The 20,195-nt window shown below is 44.3% G+C and overlaps 1 protein-coding gene across 5 annotated transcripts in view; it reads left to right on the forward strand.

Moving 5' to 3' along the window:
* Nucleotides 1–20,195, forward strand: part of LOC102370379 (metalloprotease TIKI1-like) — a 197,815-nt gene that overhangs the window by 16,169 nt on the left and 161,451 nt on the right. For all 5 annotated transcript variants that reach the window (XM_006019672.3, XM_006019676.3, XM_006019673.3 and 2 more), the window contains one exon: nucleotides 17,130–17,690. In XM_006019672.3, coding sequence (XP_006019734.1) covers nucleotides 17,130–17,690 — 561 coding nt within the window. The remainder of the gene's footprint in view (nucleotides 1–17,129; nucleotides 17,691–20,195) is intronic.

Raw genomic sequence — 20,195 nt, forward strand, 5'->3', positions numbered from 1 at the left:
TTGAACACAGTATCTTTTTGATTTTTTTTTTTTAATTGGTTCAGGGATCCAGCAGGAAAATTTAGGAGCCAAAAATGACCCCCTAACCATCTGCTTTGTCATGAGGACATGATGTGACCATTTCACAGCTGGGAAAAAAATCAGGGCTGTTCAAATTCATATAACTTCTTGAGACCTCTGTCCACACACTGACCTCCAGCTTCCCCTGTGTACATCCCCACCTGCAAGTCCATCTGTCTTCTGGGTCCTGCTGTCTGTCAGCCTGAAGCTGCAGAGCATGGGATTTCCCTCATGTTAATCGTCAATTGGGCTTTTGAGAATTGCAGACACTGTTGTGTCTAGCTCTGGCAGTTTGCTAGAGATGCTTGGCTGAACTGGGGACAGACCACTTGACCCTGCAGAGCTGATGATGATTTTCCTGCCAGCGAGTCCGTTTGAGTGCAGTGGTTTTTAATTTGAGGTATGCTTGCCCCTGGGGGTAGGTATGTGGTGCTTTGCAAAGGGGTACTGTATAAATTTTAATAATAGTGGTGGAACATCTGGTTGGTCAATGTACAGTGTCGGTGTCTGTGTCAACACTTTTCCTAAGGAACAAACATGCACAGATGTGGGTGTAGAGGGTATAAGCCACAGCATTTTGCAAGTAAGGGGATACACAGCAAAAAAAAGTTTGGAAATTGCTGTATGATAGGAGCCAGGATCTTCATATAATCAGCTGAAGCACTGATGTTAAACTGGGCCTATCTGAGGAGCAGGTGCCAGGAAAGCCCAGCAGAAAAAACTGACTGGAAACTTGCAGGCCTCCTTTTGAAAGCACTAATGCATTTTCCCCAGAAGCAACTGGAATTTTACCCTTGCTACCCGGTGAAATGTGTTAATGGTATCTCGTTATCTCCTGATTACTGTGCCATTAAAATGTGGGACCACCTCTTGTTTTCTGCATTGGCAGTCTGTTTCCTCAGGTCATTAAGACAGTGGTGGGAATGACACTGTAACAATGGATTTTATTTTCTAGTCACATGAATAGGAGTATCCAGATTATTTTAAAAGATTTGGGTATAAAGGAAACAACCTTTTGCTATATTGCAGGAGCACTTCTTACTCCATCTGTTTTGGAAGCAGTAGTGCTCCCACTTGTCTAAATTTGCTGATAAAGATGTGTTAACTATCACTTGCCCAAAGAACCTTGTCTTAAATATCATTTGTGGGGGGTTTTGTACTTTACTATATAACTTTTGAATGCTGCTTCCTCTTCCTTCTCTCTTGTCCCCCAAGTTTTCCATCCTGAGGTAAGTATATGTGTATTCAGTTCCTGAAAGAAAAAATTATATATTAAGGAGCCAACAATATATTTTTTCCAACAGACTTTTTAAAAGCTTTTTCTCTTCTATTTGCAAGAAAGTTTTTAGGAACACTTAGGGTGTTCCCTAGTTGTTAACTAATTTGGTATAATGCTGTATTTCAGTACATACTGGTGCATATCCATGTGCTTATGCTAATATGCAGGGATTAGCATCTCTTATTGGACCAAGTGTGTAGCTGGGATAAAGTTAGACAAGCTTTTGAATATAAGACATTCTTTCTCAATTTTGAAAGCTGCTTTAACTTTCTCATAGCTGGTCTAATCAATTATGTCACCCTAAGAAACCCTTACCTCTTGCATAGTTTCTGGACCAACACAACTATAACATCACTCTTTTATGTTACTGGAGTTGGCATCAGAATAATTGCAGTTGTTTAATACTTTAGAATACATTTTGTTTTTTATTATGGACCAATTAATTTAAATGGCTATTTTTTAAATGTATATTTGCTTCTCTAAAGTAAACCATCCAGCTGTGTCATGTAAATTCTTGGCTTTTACTTTGACATCTGATTTATTTTTCAGCTGCAGTGAAACACTGAATTTGGGTTCTTTCAATAGACTCATGGGGTGTGTCCCCACATGAAGGGGCATGCCGTTGCTGAGGCAAAAATTGCAGTGTCACAAATCTGTGCTGCTGCTTTTTGCTGTTGCTTGTGCCTCTGTGTGGGGTTGGTGTGGGGCATATTGTCCCTGTTGGGGTAGGGGAGGCTGGGGCCAGACCCTGTACTGGCCCCAGCAGTCTTACCTGGGGTCTTGGGGCAGCAGTGGCTGTGATCTGATTGCTTGGAGCCTGGCCAACAGCCTGGCTAGGCTCCCTTGCTGGCTGTGCATGCTGCTGCTGCTTATGTCTCATTGCTTTTTCAGTTGTGGGATTTTTTTGTTTGTTTTGGGGGCGGGGGAGGGGGCTGTCACCAGGATCTCCCAGTGTCCAAAAAACCAACCAAACATGCTAATTTGCAAGATGGTGAATGGGTGTACATGTGCTGCATGCAGTTTGTGGCGTCTCAAACTGCTTTGAGGTGCTGCATACTGCACATGTGCGCTTGTTGGGATGCTCCCATGTAGTGCATCATATATTCCCAGGAAGCTGTTATTTTAACTAAATTTTAAGACTGTATGTAGGCTGCAGTAATGCAAGGAAGAAAATCTCAAGAGAACCACGGTGAGTAAAGAGAGCTCGTAGCTGAATTAGGGGCTAGTGGTACATGATGAGACACCAAGAAAGATAAGAAATGGACAAAGGGGAGAGTTAAGGTCAAAGGACATGTGGATTATGGGGATGTTTGCATTGTACATTATGGATAATTTTTTATTACTTTAAAATTGGAGACTATTGCAGTAAAGTTGGCCTGGTTCTGTTCTTAAACTTTGTTCTGTTTCTGGATCTGCCAATAGTTAGTTAATTCCACCAACAGTTGGAGGCTTCAAAAGAGACTAGAATCATGGAACATCACATGCTCTGTGGATGTACCTGCCCTGAAGAATGTGTCTAATTGGTTTATACTACACAGAGTGGGAGGGACTCTGAGCCAGATGTGATTTGCCGCAAATCACATGGAAGATCAGAAGTGGATCTGCTAATCTCTGGAGCCCAAGGACTGTTTCTTATCCATGGGAACTTTTGAGATCCCCCTTCCTTTTTAGAGTTTAGATTTTTCTTGAGTCCCTTTCAAGTGACAGGTTTTTTTTTTTTTTCATTAGGGGTGGAATTCTGTTCTGTTTCTGGTAATCTAAACTGGGGGTGGCCAGCCTGTAGTACAAGTCCGCCAAGTGGCATGAGCAGCCTCTGTGTGTGGTGCACCACAGACTGGGGAGGAGAAAGGGAACACAGTGGCAGATAGCACAGAAAGTAGAGCATCAGATCAGACAGGGAGCACAGGACAGGGAGCAGAAAACAGATTGAGTAAGGAAAAGTGGCACTCGGGGAGGATGCAGGGCTAATTTGTGGCACGTCTACCAAAAAGGTTGACCCCCACTAGTCTAAGCACCCAGATTTGGATGTCTACAGGGCAAATTCTGGTTCCTAGACCTCCAAGAGTATTCTGTTGCTGGATGCATAGTACTACACACCTGGTTGAATGTGGGGCTGTGGTTACTATTGTGCAAGCTCAGTCAGCATGACCACATAGGTGTCCAGGCATACAGGACTATGTCTAGCAATAGAATACTCCTGGACACGTGGGTACCAAAACTGTTCCGTAGACATCCAGTGACCCGGGGTGGAATAGAATGCTACCCTAGGTGTACAGTGTCCTTCACTGGGAGTTTTTTATGGTTTCTCCTTGTGTAGTGTTATCTACAGGGATGTGGGTTTTCCAGAAAATTTTGATTTGGAAAACTTTTCAATGACTTAAATAGAGCATGATCTGATTTAGCATGTTTATTTGACTTTTATATTTAGTAGACAAAACTACAAAAAGTACCCCCATGTTAATTTTATGTCCCAATAGCCACAAGTATTTGAACTGAAATATTTGATTAGGAAAAAAAATTAAGTACAGCACACTTAATGTGGTTTAAATGTTATATTCAAATACATTCAAAGCTTTATGTGGAAATAAATTTTTTCTTTTGGAATAACTGTAAAAGCATGTACTTCCCTTACATTGCTTGTTTAAATTTTCGAAAAAAAGCAGAGGCACTGAAAACTATTGACACATGAATTTTAGCGTACCCAAAGAACTGTGCATGACATGCTGTGGTTGTCCACTCATCTACTTCAACAGAGTTTAACTCTCTTCCACTGAGGTCACTGAGGCACCTCCAGTGTCACTGTCACTATCTGTAGAATCACTTGCACTACTTATTGGTCCATTTCAGAATCCGCTTGAGGCAAATCTGGTTCAGAACTACTTGAACCGCATTCTCTTTCGCTAAAGGATGGTTTTACCAATGAGTCTATGGGCAAGGGCAACTTATCACGCTGCATCTTCTTCACTACTTGTGCTTCTGACTGATTCTCCAGAAGCAGGAGATTTTTGAGAAATAAAAACAAGCTGAGCAGTACATTCATTTGTTAATCTATTCCTCTTTTTTGTCTTGTTTGAGCTGAAATCCTTCCATAACCATTCACAAGAAGCTGCTGTTGGTGGAAAGCCTAGGATACTTAGAGCAATCCTGAACAACAGCTGGGCGTGCAGTATCCCTTCCACCATGTGACGGGAGAAATATTCTCTGCTGTCTGCCAAATAATGTGTTTGCTCCAAAGTTTTTCTTTTGCGTGGTACTCGGCAATGTCTGTCATCACGGCTATTTGGTGATTTAGCTACTTCCATAATTATATTGAGAGCAGTAAATAATTTATCTTCTGATAAATGTTGTCTTTGGTGTTGAGGATCTAAAAGGTTTGCTGCCAGATAAACTGGACGAGAGCAAAACTCGCATCTCTTGGTAAACATTTGTTTTACTACTACTTTTTTAGATAGAGGTGAAGAAGGCAAAAATTCAGTTAGATTTTCATTCAGTTGTCTGAATATCTCTGGAATATTTGAAAGGCTTGGTGTACCTCCTTCAGGTTTCTTGATAGTCACTGAAACTGGTAGTAGCAAATTGAATGCTCCTTGAACTCGAACCCAGAGCACATCATTGTCGAGAATCTGCTTCCGAAGGTTCACAGGAATAACCTGGGATACCGTGTCATCTATTGAAGCGTGCTGCAAACAGTCCTTTGTGCGCAGCAAACAATGTAAACACTTTGTAGCCAAGCCCCATCTAGTTTCTCCTGGCAATAAAAGTGCACTTTCTTTCCCCTGCTTCTCTACCTGTAATTTCTTCAAAATCTGATTAACAATGTGATGATTGTTGAATACCTTCACAATCACTTTGCATTTTGCCAGTATTGTCTTCATTGTATGCAGACTTACTGTGTCCTTTGCCAGAAGATTCAATCCGTAAGCAAGACAGCCAACCACTATTAAATGAAGATACTTTGCCTTTCATATTTGCCATGCAGCTTTCACGTAACTTGCATTATCAGTTAGAAGGGGTTGTACCCTGGAGGGACCTGCACTTCCAAGCTCTTCACTCAGTAATTTGGCTATGTAGTCACCAGTATGATGAGAAGATTTGGTAGCAATTGCTTTCAGGAATATTGGTTCAGGTGTTGCTAACATAATGTTCAGTAAAGGATTTCCTTGTATATCAGTCCATCCATCTGACATCAGAGTCGGTGATTCTGCTTGACCAATCCTTTGAATAACATTGTTTGAACTCTGTCATAGTCTTGGTCTCAGAGAGAATGTTATAATAAGCGGTAACTTATATGATGGGCAAATTAGTTTGTAATGTTCCTTCCAGTGTTGATTTTCAGTTATGGAAAGAGGTGTACCACTTGCAAATATAATTCAAGCTAATGTCTCATCTGCTTTTTCTTGATTTTCTTTTGACATTTTGTCCATAAAACTTCATTAAAAGCTTGTCTGTCTTGAACAGCTACTCCTGGCAGATCCCATCTCTGGTGACAGTGATCTTGAAAGCGAGGATCCTGCTGCTTCCCCCAGACCTGGCAGCTCAACTTTCACTTTCCATTTTTTTGGAAGTCTGCTATTTCACTTGAGCTACCAAATTCATGCAGCAAAAGCAGGGAAAGATTTTTATTTTAGCCTATTCTAGTCAGACCTCATCCATCAGAAAGGGAAGGAGAAGCGGCAGGGAGCTTCCTTCCCATCTCCCTGCTGCTGACTTTGCTTTTCTGTTGCCCTGGGACTGCAGAGCCAAAGGGAAGTATAGTCTGGCTTCTGCCATTGGCCAGAGGACTAAGCTTGCTTTGCTGAGTTGATATAGTTAACTATTTATCTATTATGCAATTAAAAAAATATATTGTTAAGCCTAAACCACTTTGGGTGCTTCGAGCGAGCAGAAAAGCAGGATACAAATATCTTAAACTAATAATAGTCCAGAGTTGCATTAACAACTTTTAAAATTATAATGTTTTAAAACAATATAGATGGTAGTCTATACTGTGTTTGTTTAACATATTAATTTGTTTACTTGCATAGGATTCCTGAAGTAGACTTTTCTCAAATGATGTTGTTCTACCACTTTGTGGTATTAGCTTTCTGTATGTGGACTGTACTCTTTCAGGACAGTTTCTACATGTTATTAAATGTTTCTTCATTCTAGTTGCGTTAGCATACTCCTGCCCGCAATATTTACATCTACCAACTGTCTTCCTTCCTTCAGTGACTTGAGCTTCATTATAATGATGCTACATACTGATTAGGCATTATTATGACTACTTCAAAGCAAAAGCACTAAGAAAACTAACAGATCTGATGCAGACGCTTCCAGCTTCCTCAACTCAAAAAAAAAAGAAATGAGACGCTGCTCTGTGTTTGCTGAACTGAAAGTGTAACAAAAATGAATCCCAGTTTTAGTTTTGGTTTTGCTTTCACTTGCAGTCTGAGATGAAATAAGAATTTTAGCTTTGGTTTTTTTTTAACCTGCCCAGCAAATTAGGTGATTTTTAGTTTGGATTATTATGTGGGTATATTTACCCTCCTGTTTACAAATCAATAAAACATATATGTACTCTCTCTCACAATTCCTAGGGATAATCACCTGAAAAACATTAATTATACCTTTTGAAACTGAAAAGCTTGACTAATATTACATTGGCATCCATTCACTTTTACTAATGAATTTTATGAAACAATGAATTTTTAGAAATGGAATATTTCCCACAGGAAAATAAAGCACTGGAAAATTTTCTGGAAGATTTTTCTATTTTGGAAAACTTTCCACCCCACATCTCTGGTTATTTATTTCCCTGTGTTACAGGTTTTAGCAGTCAACCACAGGTTTCAACAATTCTGAAATAATGGCTGGGGAAGAAAATGATCCTATCCCCAATTGCTGTGTGTCTGGAAGTACAGTAAAAGCTCTGTTATCTGGCATCCCCTGGGAATGGGTGATGCCGGATAACAAAATATGCCGGTTAATTGAGAGGCCTGAACAGGCATTCTTGCCTATTAGGGCCACCTCTTCTCCTGCTGCCTGGGGTGTCGCCACCCCTCCCGCAGCATCTCCAACCCTCCTGAGGCCCTTGCAGAACAGGAGGTGGGCCCCGCGCAGCCTGTTATACTTCCGGGCAGTGAGGGGCTCGGCAGCGCAAACTGCTTTGCCCCAGGCTGTGGGGGCTCAGAGAAACCAGAAGTGCCATGGTGGGCACTTCCATTTTCACTTTACCTTACAAGCTGGTGTGCCCATTAACAGAGTATGCTGGCTTGTAAGGTGCCTGTTACTGGAACTTTTACTGTACTGTAATAGGAACCTTCCTGTTTGATAGATGACGCTGATCTTCCAACAGATCTTTATCAGCATAGGAAACCATGTGTCAGCTGACAAATGAAGTAGGATGCATATATTTGGGGACCCAATGTCATGTTATGGACCTATAAATGCTGGTTGAGTCTTCTTGGAAGAGCAGACTATCCAATGCAGCCAAACCTTCTGATGTCTGTTTAAAATAGATTCAATCATGGAGTTTTCTGTTTTATGATGTCTTAAAAATAGATCCCATTAAAAAGCTAATCAAAGCACCTCAGCAAGAGTTTTGCCCTGTTAAATGAAAGGAAGCATAGATCAAGATGCGTGCAGAAGTTGTTGAATATGGGGAACACGTCCACACCATGAGCTTACTGTGCCAGACCAAGACAGGCTCAGAAGCTGTCTTGCAGATAGTACTGCCTCTCAGTAATCACTCAGCGCTGCCCATTAGCCTGCTGCTAGTACAGTGCTAACACAACCACACCGCTTCAATTTTGGGAAATGACACATACTTGGCACAGTGTGGTGTGTGTGTGCCGCTGCCTATCACTATTTACTATGTCTGTGACAACGTGCTGAGTTGGGAAGACTGGGTACAGCATCCAGCACAGTGGTGGGTCCTTCATCCTGGTGAAGGATAATTTTCCTATTTTACTTGAATGTCTCCAAAGCTGTTAAAAGATTCATCCCATGCAACGTTCCATTGGGTAGGTGATTTGCTCTGAATGAGGGACCCTTAAGCCTGAGGCCAGCACCCTTAACCACTCATCTACCCTTCCTCTCCTGCAGGTGCTACTATAGGTAATAAATTGACCAGTACCCACAACATTGCAGGTAGAGAGGTTGGTATTTGAATGGAAATAGCCCCATTTTCCTCTTGTATTGATGTAAGCTAAGAAGTCACTTGAGTTACAGTGCTTGATTTCTTGTTTACACTAACTCCCCTTTCTCTCTCTGGAAGGTTAATTGGGTCTTGAGGTAGTTGCAGCATATGGCCACTTTCAGGGCACTTAATGCCTTGGAGCAGTGTCAAAGGATCTTGTTGGAAAGGAAATTAGGCCTAGGGCCTTTATCTTCTGGACAGTCTCAGTGAAAGGTGTGAGAGAAACACTGCCAGCCCCTTCATAGTGCCATGAGGGTGAGCTAGCCTCACCCCTGTTCCTGTGTTATCTCACAGCCACTTAGCTCCTTATGATGCTGCTCTCCTTTTAAGGGCCGAGGGGGAAGGATGCTTGCTTGCTTCTGTCGCTTAACTGGTGGTGGTCCGAGGGAGAGAGATCTAACTCTTGGAGATGCATATGAGTGTATCAGTGTATGAAAAAAAAGGAATCAAAACTCATGGAAGAGTTTTTAATAGTCTCTGTAAATCATTCCAGAAGGTTTTGCTTTCTTCTCTGATTGAAGTATCTGATCCAATTTCTAATTTATTTCTGTTGGGAAGTTTTCCCTCCAAGTCTTGATGGACTTGACTCCTTATGCTGGGATCTGATTGACTTGCACTTTTGTCAGCTGAGCTTTCTACACATAGTTCATTAGCTAGACCACTGAGGCTGACTTCTTCTTTCTGCATGATAGTATTTGCATTTGTCTTCCCATAAGGACATGGTTGCTGCTTATGTCCTGGAATTATTGTTTTCTTCTTAAGAAAGTTGTCAAAATTTGGGCTGTGGTGGCCAAGAGGATTAAAAGGAGGCATGAATGTTGTGTGTACTTCTATTGAAAGTGCACACCTAATTAGTTTACAGATATTTCACAAGCTAACAGACCCAAAATTGGTGCCACCTCCCTAGGTACCACAATGAATGCGAATTGGTACAGTCTGTTTTTGTATTGGATGCTAGTAATGCATTTTTCACTAGCATATTTGTTTCTGAATAGCCATTTATTTGATGTTTGTTAGACTTGCTCCAGTGTCCAGTTTTAATGAAACCATTGCACTTCCCTGTCAAAATTCAGTCCCTCTCTCATTGCTTTTTTAATATATATCTTTTATTTTATTTGGGATCTACAGTACCTGGCAAAATGGTTCCTCCTGTTACAGTTAAAACGGCGCTTTCCAAATGTGGTACAGTGTTTGGGGCTATGTTGCCTTCCATGCCTGCTGCATGTCTGCCTGTGAGTTCTCCCACCCTAAGAGGGCTCCTTACCAATGGCAAATTCCAGCCTGTAAGGCGGTTTCTTGCTAATGGAAATTTCCATGCTGAGAGGAAGCTAACTGCAGTGGTAGTATCGTAGCCAATGAGGTTAGTTCGAGGTGAGATTATTGCTAAATGAAACTCTTATAGCTACATGGTTTCATGCCTACTGCCTGGATGACCTCTTGGTTCCTGAAAACCGCATCTTAAGTCAAAATGTTATAACTTGGAACCAATGTTCTCATAAGAAACAATGTTATAAATGGGGGATTTGTTCCTGAACCAAGGCCCAAAACCCTATTTTCACCAAAAATACCCCAGAATTTTGTTTTCAGTCAATTATAGATGAGTAATATAGCTACATTAATGTATTTATATTGTAAATAGCAATCATATTGATTTGGAAGGACTTCTTTGAGGTGACTTTGCTGGACTTTTTGAAGGGTTCTTGGCTGGAGTCTTCTCAGGACTCTTGGCTGCTGGTTTTTCTGGAGTCTTGTCTGCTTTCTTAAAGAAAATGTCCAAGGAAGTTTGGACAGATGTTTTCCAGGGAGATGGGCAACGCGGTGAACTTGTTTGCTGGCATGGCGTCGCATCAGATCAAGCGTTGTAAAGTCAAAACTAATGTCATAAAGTTGAAACAGGGTGTCGATTTATAAATGTTGTAACTCGAAACGTTGTAAGTTGAGAACTGCCTGTATTCAGCTCTGTAGCTTGGCCCTTCACAGTTCCTGCTGCCCTGCACACTTGGATAGTCTTTTTCTAAGCATAAGTCTCCCTCAAGCAATAGCCTTTCTTGTAACTAAGTGTCTGCAGTGCTACAAATAATCCTATCAGTAATCCTATCCTAATCAGCAATTTTGTCAGGCTCCTAAAAGCACAGTACTTAGTCTCTTCAGTTCAGGAACATATTGATCTACACTTTCTACTGCTGTCTGTCTGTACATAAATATCTGTCTTCCAAGGATCTAATTCTATGTTGGTATGCAATACTCCTCCAATTTAGACAGTATTTTACTTGCCTTCAAAAAAGTTCAGAATATGGAATTAAAGGTATTATAAACAACTAGGGCTTTCTCCTGCACAGTATGCAAGAAGATTGCAGATTTGACTCATTTTTCTCCTCTGCCCCTGCAGCTGCTGTCTGAATGTCCTCCAATTCCCTACTATATTGCTCAAACATTAGACGGGCAGCTAGAGGTTGGAATACTTCCATGTCCTTTGACTGTAACTGCGCAGGTTGATCACTTCCAGAGGCTCTTGTCCTTCGATGTAGCTGAATTGCTTAACTTGCTCTCGGGTTCCAACTCCTGTTTAGGTTCAGAACTCTAATTCTTCCAAGTTCTTGCTCATCTGATACCCCTGACATCATGTAATGATCACTGAATTCAGTAAGCACAGACATATGTGAATGAAGAACTAACAACAACCTTTATTTCTGGAGCCACTTCTGATTTCCCAACTCCTTCAGTCTCCTATTGGGGAGCTTCTCTAAATTATAACTTCTTTAACACTAGCACTTTGGCTCCTTCATTAACTATTGCTGCTGTAGGCAGTGCACAGGAGTGTCATTTGTAATGTCCGAGCACCCCTTATGCAGAGCAGTCTTGGTGCCTGAGCTCTTGTGCTACCAGGACTGGCTTCTCCTATGTGCCGCACTGTAAGCTCTTTGAGGCAAAAAATCTGATTTATTGTGCTTATGTAGTACCTAGCACAGGGGCACCCTGATCTGCTTAGTCTGTAGGCATTGCTGCAAAATAATTAAGCAGTAATAATGCACTCTCTATCTAGCTGGCTGCTTGAGGGGTCAGTGGGATTCCAAAAAGGTAGAAGTATGATGCCAGCTGCTGATCTAGTGGGTTTATTTACAAGGGCTCTGAACTCCATTGGTACTCTCTTATAGTTAAAGACAAGTTCTCTGTATCTGGACTCTCTCCTTCTAACAGGTTTTGTTAGGTAGCTCAGTTGAGCCCATGCAATTTTAAGCTGGCCAGCGGCAACGTTTTCCCTAAGATTCCTTTCAGGCCTGGCTTCTCATGTGCAATGCCTGTCACACACCAGATCAGACTCGTTTAAAACCATGCAGCATTGACTTCTCAACCCCGTTAGCATCTAGAACTGCTTTTCTGTCTTTTTGTTTGTTTGCAGCAAGCAAGTGACGCCACTTGTCATTCCTTCTGACTTGCTTCCATTGATCTCCATTTGTTTTCTCACCACCTATTCACTAAGGAACTGAGTTTAGATTCCTATAAAACTTAAGCTAGTGAATCCAAGGACTTTATAAGAGAATTATACATATTTAAGGGGCAGGGGGCTTCTGGGTGCTCAGCACACGTGAAAATTGAGCTGTTTATTGGGCCTGAAGGCCACATGGGGAGTTTTGGGAGCTGTTGTGGGCTGAATCAGCACTCTTCCTTCCCTCCCCACAACCACACACAGCAGTTCACCAATCCTCCCTATGTGGGTTGAGGCCGCAGGCAGGGAGCTGGTATGGGAACAGGTAGCAGCTTCAGCAGGGGCAGCTCAGCTGGGGCCCTTACCTCCACCAGCACTGCCTCTGGACTATCCCAAGGAGGGGCTCAGGCAGATGCCACAATCCCCAGTGGGAACCTGCTGGCTGTGTTCCCAGCTGCTGCTCGTGCGTGGGCTGGGAGCTGGTGTAAGCTTTGGGGGTGGGGGCATGCTGTAGGCGCAGGACAGATCAGGTGGTGGAGGGAGGAGGGAGAGAGAGACAGAGAAAGGTGCGCGGCCCGTGATGAGTGGCGGTGGCTGGTGCTGACGGGGGGGGGAGTGGGACCTGGCTGCAGGTGTGCTTGCCACTGCTGGGGCGCTTCTGGCTACAGCTGGCTGGAGCCTATGCCGGGGCTGCCTTGCAGCTTCTCGGTGTGGTTACCGCTGCTACCAGCACCACCTCCCAGTGAGATCTCGTGAGAGATGAGGGAGATTTTTCAGAGGCCCAGAGAGCACTTAAGTTTCTTACTCCCGTAGCAAGTCAATGGAGAGTAGGTGCCTTGATAATATCCTCCTTGATCTCCCAGGTTTTCTTCTCTTATGCATTTGCCAGATTCCTAAATAGTGAAGACTTTGGCCATATGATGAGGCCAATTTATTTTCCTTCTGGAAGCAGAGACACCTGGATGTGGGTGTCAGTTATACTAGAGGGGCCTCAGTGTAATGGAAGTTGAGCCTTTGTTGTGACATCAGACTTCCCATTAAATCACTTTGAAATGGTCCTCTGCCTAACTTTTGTTCTTGTCATCTCCTTGTGTGTGTTTTGGGTTTTTTGTTTTTGTTTTTTCCCCCCCACTCCCCTCCAGCTTTGTTAGTCTTTCTTTTCCTCTGTCTCCAGTTTTTTGCCACCTCCTTAACTGTGGGGAGTTAGGTTTATGCTCCCAAGTTTTTCTGTTCCTGTCACTTATGTCCCCTTATTTGCCCTTGATTCAGCAGAGCATCCTTGTTTAACAAAACACTGGTGCACATTTTTAATTTAACTTAAGTGGATGCTCAAGTTTTTTGTTTGTTCGTTTTTTGGTTGGTTTGTTTTTTTTGTTTTTTTTGTTTTTAAATCAGTTTATGTGTTAGGAAAGGTTCCCATTGCCAGAAAGGTACTTAAGGTCCTTTATTGACTTCGGTAAGCACCTGTTTAAGTGCTTAGCTAAACTGGAGTCCTGCCTTATGGATGGCACTCTCTCCTGTCAGGTTCTGATTTACTTCTGTCTCTTCCATTTGTTAAACTTGTCCCTTTGCTGTTAGACCTTCCTATTGCCCCCCCGCCCCAAACACTTGCCTCTTCTCCTCCTCTTTCCTGCTCCATTCCCATTTCTTTATTCACTGTTTGCTTTCCCCATATTCTTAGGTCTCTGTCACCACCACCTTCCTCTCCACACTCTCTCTCTACCTCCTTGCATTCTGCTACATTCTTCTTTTCCTTCTACCTTCTTCTCCGTCAGGCCAGTAGAATTCCTTTGCTTCTATTCTAGCAGGCTAAGGAAGAGCAGCGAAGGCAGAAGGAAAAATTTCAGAATGCTTTAAAATACTTAGTCTTGTGTGTGCATGCATACCCAAGTCATACGTGACAGTAACAGTACTCAGTAAAAATAGCTGGAGGCCTTGCACAGTCTTAGTGTGAGAGATGCCAGCTGACCAGGTACGTGAGGCACCCTTCTGTTTTTGTGCTGAAGAAAACGTTGCACTGAAGTTTACTTGATTGGAGAACCTAGCTTCTTGGTGACAGTAAATTGGACTTGGTAGAGTGTTCAGTCACCAAGGCTTGGTACAGGATGCTCTCAGACAGCATTGTCTGGGAAGATCCATTGTAGAATAATGTTTAAAATGAACCCTTTCTGAACCTGGTTCTTCCAGCAGAAATTTATGGGCAATGTGTTTTCAATAGGTCTCCTTAAGGCAGGGGTGGGCAAAATGTGGCCTGGGGGCCAGATGCAGCCTGCCTGGCCATTCTATCCAGCCCGTGGGGCCCCTAAAAAATGTAGAAAACTAATATTAATCTGCCCTGGGCTGCTTGTCATGCGGCCCTTGTTGGCTTGCCGAAACTCAGTAAGCGGCCCTCTGCCCAAAATAATTGCCCGCCCCTGCTTTAAGGAGCCTGTTCTGCATTTAAAAGCCAGGATAAGGCATCTTAGAGCAGCACACGTGCACACTTAAATGTAGCCGCAGTGCTGGGGTTGTCATCTAAAATCTAACCATATGTTTGAGAGGATGTAGAAGCCCCTCCCAAATGTGAACATGCAATAAATAGCCAGATCTCCCTGCTGTGCAGAGTTGGAGGGCGGGATTCCAAATATGAATAACTGGTGCCTCCTGAGACTGGCGGGGGAGGCACCATTTGTAGTTGGCGGTGAGCGGGGACTGCCCACACAAGCCAGCAAAGGCTTTGGCAGTGGCCAATCTCAGGGGGGGCACATACCCCCTCGTGCCTCCCCCATATGCATCACCTACGATTCCAAATGTTTTTCCGCTGCCCTGCTTATGTAGTCGGTCAGGAATGGTGCCTATGGATCACTTCTCATTGCAGCACTGAACTAGCTGCATATTCTTCAGACTGTATGTTACAGGTTTCCTTCGCTTTATGTGGATTCTGTATGTGCAAATTTGATCTTATGCGATGACCCTTTTTATACCAAAAATTCATTATATGCAAGGTAAATTCACTCTTATGTGATTGGTCCAGTGGAAACCCACAGTCAGCTGCTTTGTGCGGTACATTGCATGAGTGACACGCAACAAAATAGTCTCCTGTGTAGATCTGTGCTCCTCGTTCGTTTCTACAGCACGTGTTTCTGTAGTTGCCATCTCCATTCTGATACTGCCGTGTGCTTGTGTGTGCTGTCTGCTGTTGGCGAGTTCCAAAATTGTCTTGTAAAAGTGGTAGAAATGGGTCAGTACAGTCGAGGTCTTGGAACGTATCCCTGTTTGTTGCATTCTAAAGTGGGTTTCCTGTATGCAAATTTGAGTGGTGCAACATTTTCCAGGAATGCATGTACAGAATAAAGCGAGCAAAACCTGTACCTGGGACAAGGTGTTAGCTGATGTAAACTGACAGAGCTCCAATGATTATGTTGCTTAAGATCTGGCCCCATATGTTACTTGTCATGCTGTGGACCAGTCAAACTCTGCACAAAACTATGTTCTAGATGCGGTCCCATAGAATCGATCAACCTTTCGAAGAATTCTAGATTCTAAAATTCTTTGAAAGTTTGATTGATTCTGTGGGAGTGCTTTAAATCAGTCTCTGTTTACCAGAGTGAAGTCGAACCAGAATGCAATTATGATGTTGAGGGAATGTCAGAACTGAACACATGCATGCATACTTTTTTTTTTTTTTTTTTTTTTTTTTTTTTTTAAAGAAAAAGCTTTTTCCCTTAATTTAGAACAACCTGTAATTGGAAATATGAATCAAGTCTGGCTCTCCAGGAACATCTTCTTCGGTCTTCCCAAGTGATTTGCTTTGTCACAAAAAATAAACAATTAAGGCCACATTGGTTAAGCTGTAGGGTCTGGAGTTTGGCCCATATGTTCACATAGTTGTAACTGTGTTCCTTATCCAGCTGGTTGTTTTATGCAACACATTTACCTGGCATCTTTTGGAGGATTCAGAGATTGGAGAGTTTGGGCCTGTCCTTACCAGACACATTTTTGTTACTGAAAGCCCAGACAGTTTGTTTGACAGCTTGCTGTCTCTGTGCAACTTTCCTCCACACCAGAAGGCCTCAACAATAATTAATGGAGGCTAAAAACACAAGCTAAGTGCAGTGAGGTGAGAGTTGGAGGGAGGTAGCAGCAAGTCTGCTTCAAGGAAGCAAAGGCCACATTTGACATTTTCCTAGGTTGGAAATGCAGACTCCTTCCCTGGAGGGTACTTGGCTAAGTTAAGCTCTGCTCTGTCCCTGATGTCAGCATGGGTCTTTGGCATGTAGATAACAGCAGTGTTATCAGGGTGGGGCTAAAGAGCTTTCACTGGTGGATTCTGGCAGACAGACAGACCAGAGCCACCTTTTTTTTTTCTACTTTAAGTATCAAAAATTGGGTTTTGGCTTTTAAAAAGGGGCATCCAGTGGAGGGTACTTGCTGACAAAGAGCCTCTCTTGCTAAAAGTGTGACCAAACTCTGGAAGAGGTCCTCTTTTATAATACTCTGCGGCTTCTCTGTCAACCTGTCAAAGAGGTCAGCATCATTATACCACATGTTTTGGGTGAAGAGACTGAGGCACAGAGGGGTGCAATAGCTCCTCCAAGATCTCCTCACAGGTCAGTGGCAAAACTATGAATAGAAGCCAGATCTCCCAGACCCTGCTTCATCTACCAGGTTACTCTGTTTCCTGTTAAGGACCAGCACTGTTCCTGGTGGCCCAACATGACTTTTTACCAGCTGGTCACATGGTCTGTTAGCATTTGGGGTGCCAACATGAGAGTGATGCTTGGTCCTGACTGGCTCAGGAGCCACAAGTGTAGGTCAGTGTTAACTGACAAGCCACTACCATGGCCTCCCCCTTCCTCCCCTTGGAAATTTTTGGTAGACACACTCCCAGATAAAATATAAACCCATGGTGCATTCACTAATATTTGCACGCTCCCACAGGGGCATTCTCATGTTCTGTAGGGTTGCAGGAGTCGCATTTTGAATGCATTCAGGAAAAAAATAACCTTAAACATTTTTCTAAGAGCTCTGCTCTGAGTATCACTGCTGCAAAACAATGCCTCTTTTAAAAGGGGTGTGGGGAGGCACTGCTGGGCCAGAGGGCCTGTTCCTTTCCCATCTGTTACTTGCTGCTTGTGCAATTTTCCCCTGCATTGCCTGGCCCAAATGGCTGTGTGTTTATTCTGCTGTGTTTCCCTCCCCTTCAGCAAAGCGAGCTGAACTCCTTCCTCTGGACTATAAAGAGAGACCCCCCATCTTACTTTTTTGGCACCATCCATGTTCCCTATACCCGGGTCTGGGATTTCATCCCCGAGAACTCCAAGAAAGCCTTCCAGCAGAGCCACATTGTGTACTTCGAGCTGGACCTCACCGACCCCTACACCATTTCTGCCCTCACCAGCTGCCAGCTCTTACCACAGGGGGAGAATCTCCAGGATGTGCTGCCCAGGGACATCTACCGCCGGCTCAAGCGCCACCTGGAATATGTCAAACTCATGATGCCGTCCTGGATGACTCCAGACCAACGGGGCAAAGGGCTGTACGCGGACTACCTCTTCAATGCCATAGCTGGGAACTGGGAACGGAAGAGGCCTGTGTGGGTGATGCTGATGGTGAACTCTCTGACTGAAGTGGACATTAAGTCACGTGGTGTGCCTGTCCTGGATCTTTATCTGGCTCAGGAGGCAGAGCGTCTGAGGAAGCAGACTGGTGCTGTGGAGAAAGTGGAGGAGCAGTGCCACCCACTGAATGGACTGAACTTCTCCCAGGTAAGAGGGGAGGTGTGGATCAAGTGGGAAACTACAAGTCATCTTGTCTGAACCATGGTGGGTTGTTCTGATAGAGGAGTTCCCAAGAAGTGAATGTAGCCTTGTGGGGCATAGTGCTTCTCTGGGGGAGCTGAAAAGGGGAGATAGGGCCAGGCACAGGATCCCAGGGAGTAGTACGGCTGTTATACTGTCTGAGGGCAGGGGTCCACTTTCATTTTCTCCCCATGGCCATGTGTCAGATTAGGTCTGTCCTCTCCCTGTCCCCTACTTTCAGTGCAGATGCTGAACTCCATGTTCAGCCCCTGGTTGGGATCCTCCATCCTCTGTGCAGTGTTGGGCTCTCTTGCCCCAAGTAGTAAAAGCACTCTGAATACTTGTGGCAGACAAGGGAGAAGAGGCTGCTTCTATGGCAGTAAAGACCCATCCTATGGAGAAGCTGAGCTCTGTTGCTGTCTAGGCCCATTGACCTTCCAGGCTAGCATCCACTTCCAGTCATCAGAACCAGAAATAATTGTCAAATGTGCTTGGGTGACCCTCTCTTTGCCCTGCTCTGTGCTGGGGCAACGAGAGCTTCCCCCTGTGCCAGTCCTCAGTGCCCAGGCTGAAGAATAGTGGTCGATGCCTTCTCTATAGCTGTAGGGTGTTTATGGATATGGCGCCTTCTTCGAAATATAGGTAGGATATAGAGTCATCTTGTCCTGCAGTGGTGGGTCTAGCAAGTTAATAGGCTATGCCATGCACCTGTCTTTACTTCATTCTGTGATGAAGCTTGCTTTCACTGCATTTCAGTCCATGATGATGGGAAGGGGGCAACAGAGGCCTGGGATTGACCTTCGTACTGAGCGGATGCCTCAGTCATGGGCTCTGCTCTCTCAACTAAATATCCCAGGGAGCGATGCACATCGCTGCCCTGTGGACCCTCTGCCTGGCCCTGCCGACACAGCTTGCTAAAGAGAGCTTATTGGGGAAGAGCAAGGGGGTTTCAAGGAGGGGAGGTCTGGGAGTACCTCTGGCTGCAAGGCCCTTAAAGCATTGGCAGCCAGAGCATGAGTTATGGCAGCCATGGGGTGGGCAGATGGGAAGGTTTGGACAATACGTGACTCCCTCCCTCACCCTATGGGTTCCAGGCTTAGTGCAGCAGTGGTGGCTGTGCTGCACCCTGCCATGGTGGAATGGGACGGATTCTGGGTGGAGAGTCCAGACCTGGGGGACATGGCTCTGCAGGGCCTCTAATAAGCATGGGTGCTCAAGGCCGGCACAGCACTGGAGGGAGTGCGGCAAGGTGGTGCCTACATTGCAGTCAGTGGTGGACCTGGGGTTTAGATGGCCTGTGCTGCCCCTTGGCCATCAGCGTCCCTTCCCCCACCCCTTTTGCTGCCATCTGAGCTAGTTGATTTGAGTGGGCTCCTTCTTACCCTGCCTTATGCTGTGGTCACCGTGCTGCATCATCCCTGAGCAGTGCTGCTTGCATGCTCCCTCCCAGCTCCATATGGGCTTCTCCCCGCATGCTCTGGACAGCCCACTACCACAGTGAGTCCTGCCCTTGCTCAGGAGTATGAAGGTGGGGACTCCTGCCACACTTCTCTTAGGCTGGCTAGCAGTCTTTTGATTATTAGTACTCTGAATGCTTATCCTGTAGGCAACCCCACTGTTAACTCACTGCATGCTGAATACACTGTATTGAGCAGACTGACTTCTTCCTGGTGGAAAGAGAAGGAAGAAAATTTTGAGGCTGAAATCCTGGCCTGTCTGGCATTGATGCTACTTTTTCCATTGACTTTGGGGCCAGAATTCAACTTGAGGAAGAGAGGTTAAATCCAGCATTGTAAAATCCTGGGATTTTAATTTTTTTTCTCTCCTGAGTCTGAGTTTCTGTAAAGCCTGAGCTGATGGAGTCCAGTGATGATTACACAAGCCTCAGCTGTTGTTACAAACCTTTGGGAAGCTTTTCTCCTTATGACTCCTTGGAAAGGCTTGCAAATGTGAACTGAGATCACTGCAAAGGTTTAAGCAACCAGAAGGCAAAGAGCTTGTCTGCCTAGGGAGGTTAGTGTACAGTCAGCTAGAGGATGAATTTATGGTGCACTAGCTAGACTATGTCCCCACCCTCTGTGGAGAGTTGTAGCTGTGCAGTAGCTTGCTGCCATGTGAAAGTAGAATAAGTGATGCTGCTCTAAGTACCCACAATGGGGGGAGTGAAGGCAGAGGAGACAGCATACTGTGAATTCACACCCTACCTCTTACTGTCCTTTAATACTCCTGCATAGGTAAACCCAGAGAGAGAGAGAACCCCAGAAACCAATTTCTTGATTGTTTAGGGGCCTGACTCTCTCCTTATCTGAACACTACTGAGAATCTACTGCCTCAGGACTTTGCTCTGTTTTCTGTTCAGGTAGCTGAGATAATTTGTGTTTTAATAGAATTGGAGACCTTTAATCAGGGTGCTTGAAATAGCTTCCCTTGCTGCTCCACCAGGTGTCATTTGATTGCGCATTCCACTCCCCC

This window comes from Alligator sinensis, unplaced genomic scaffold (assembly GCF_000455745.1).
Source record: "Alligator sinensis unplaced genomic scaffold, ASM45574v1 scaffold607_1, whole genome shotgun sequence".
Classification (NCBI taxonomy): domain Eukaryota; kingdom Metazoa; phylum Chordata; order Crocodylia; family Alligatoridae; genus Alligator; species Alligator sinensis.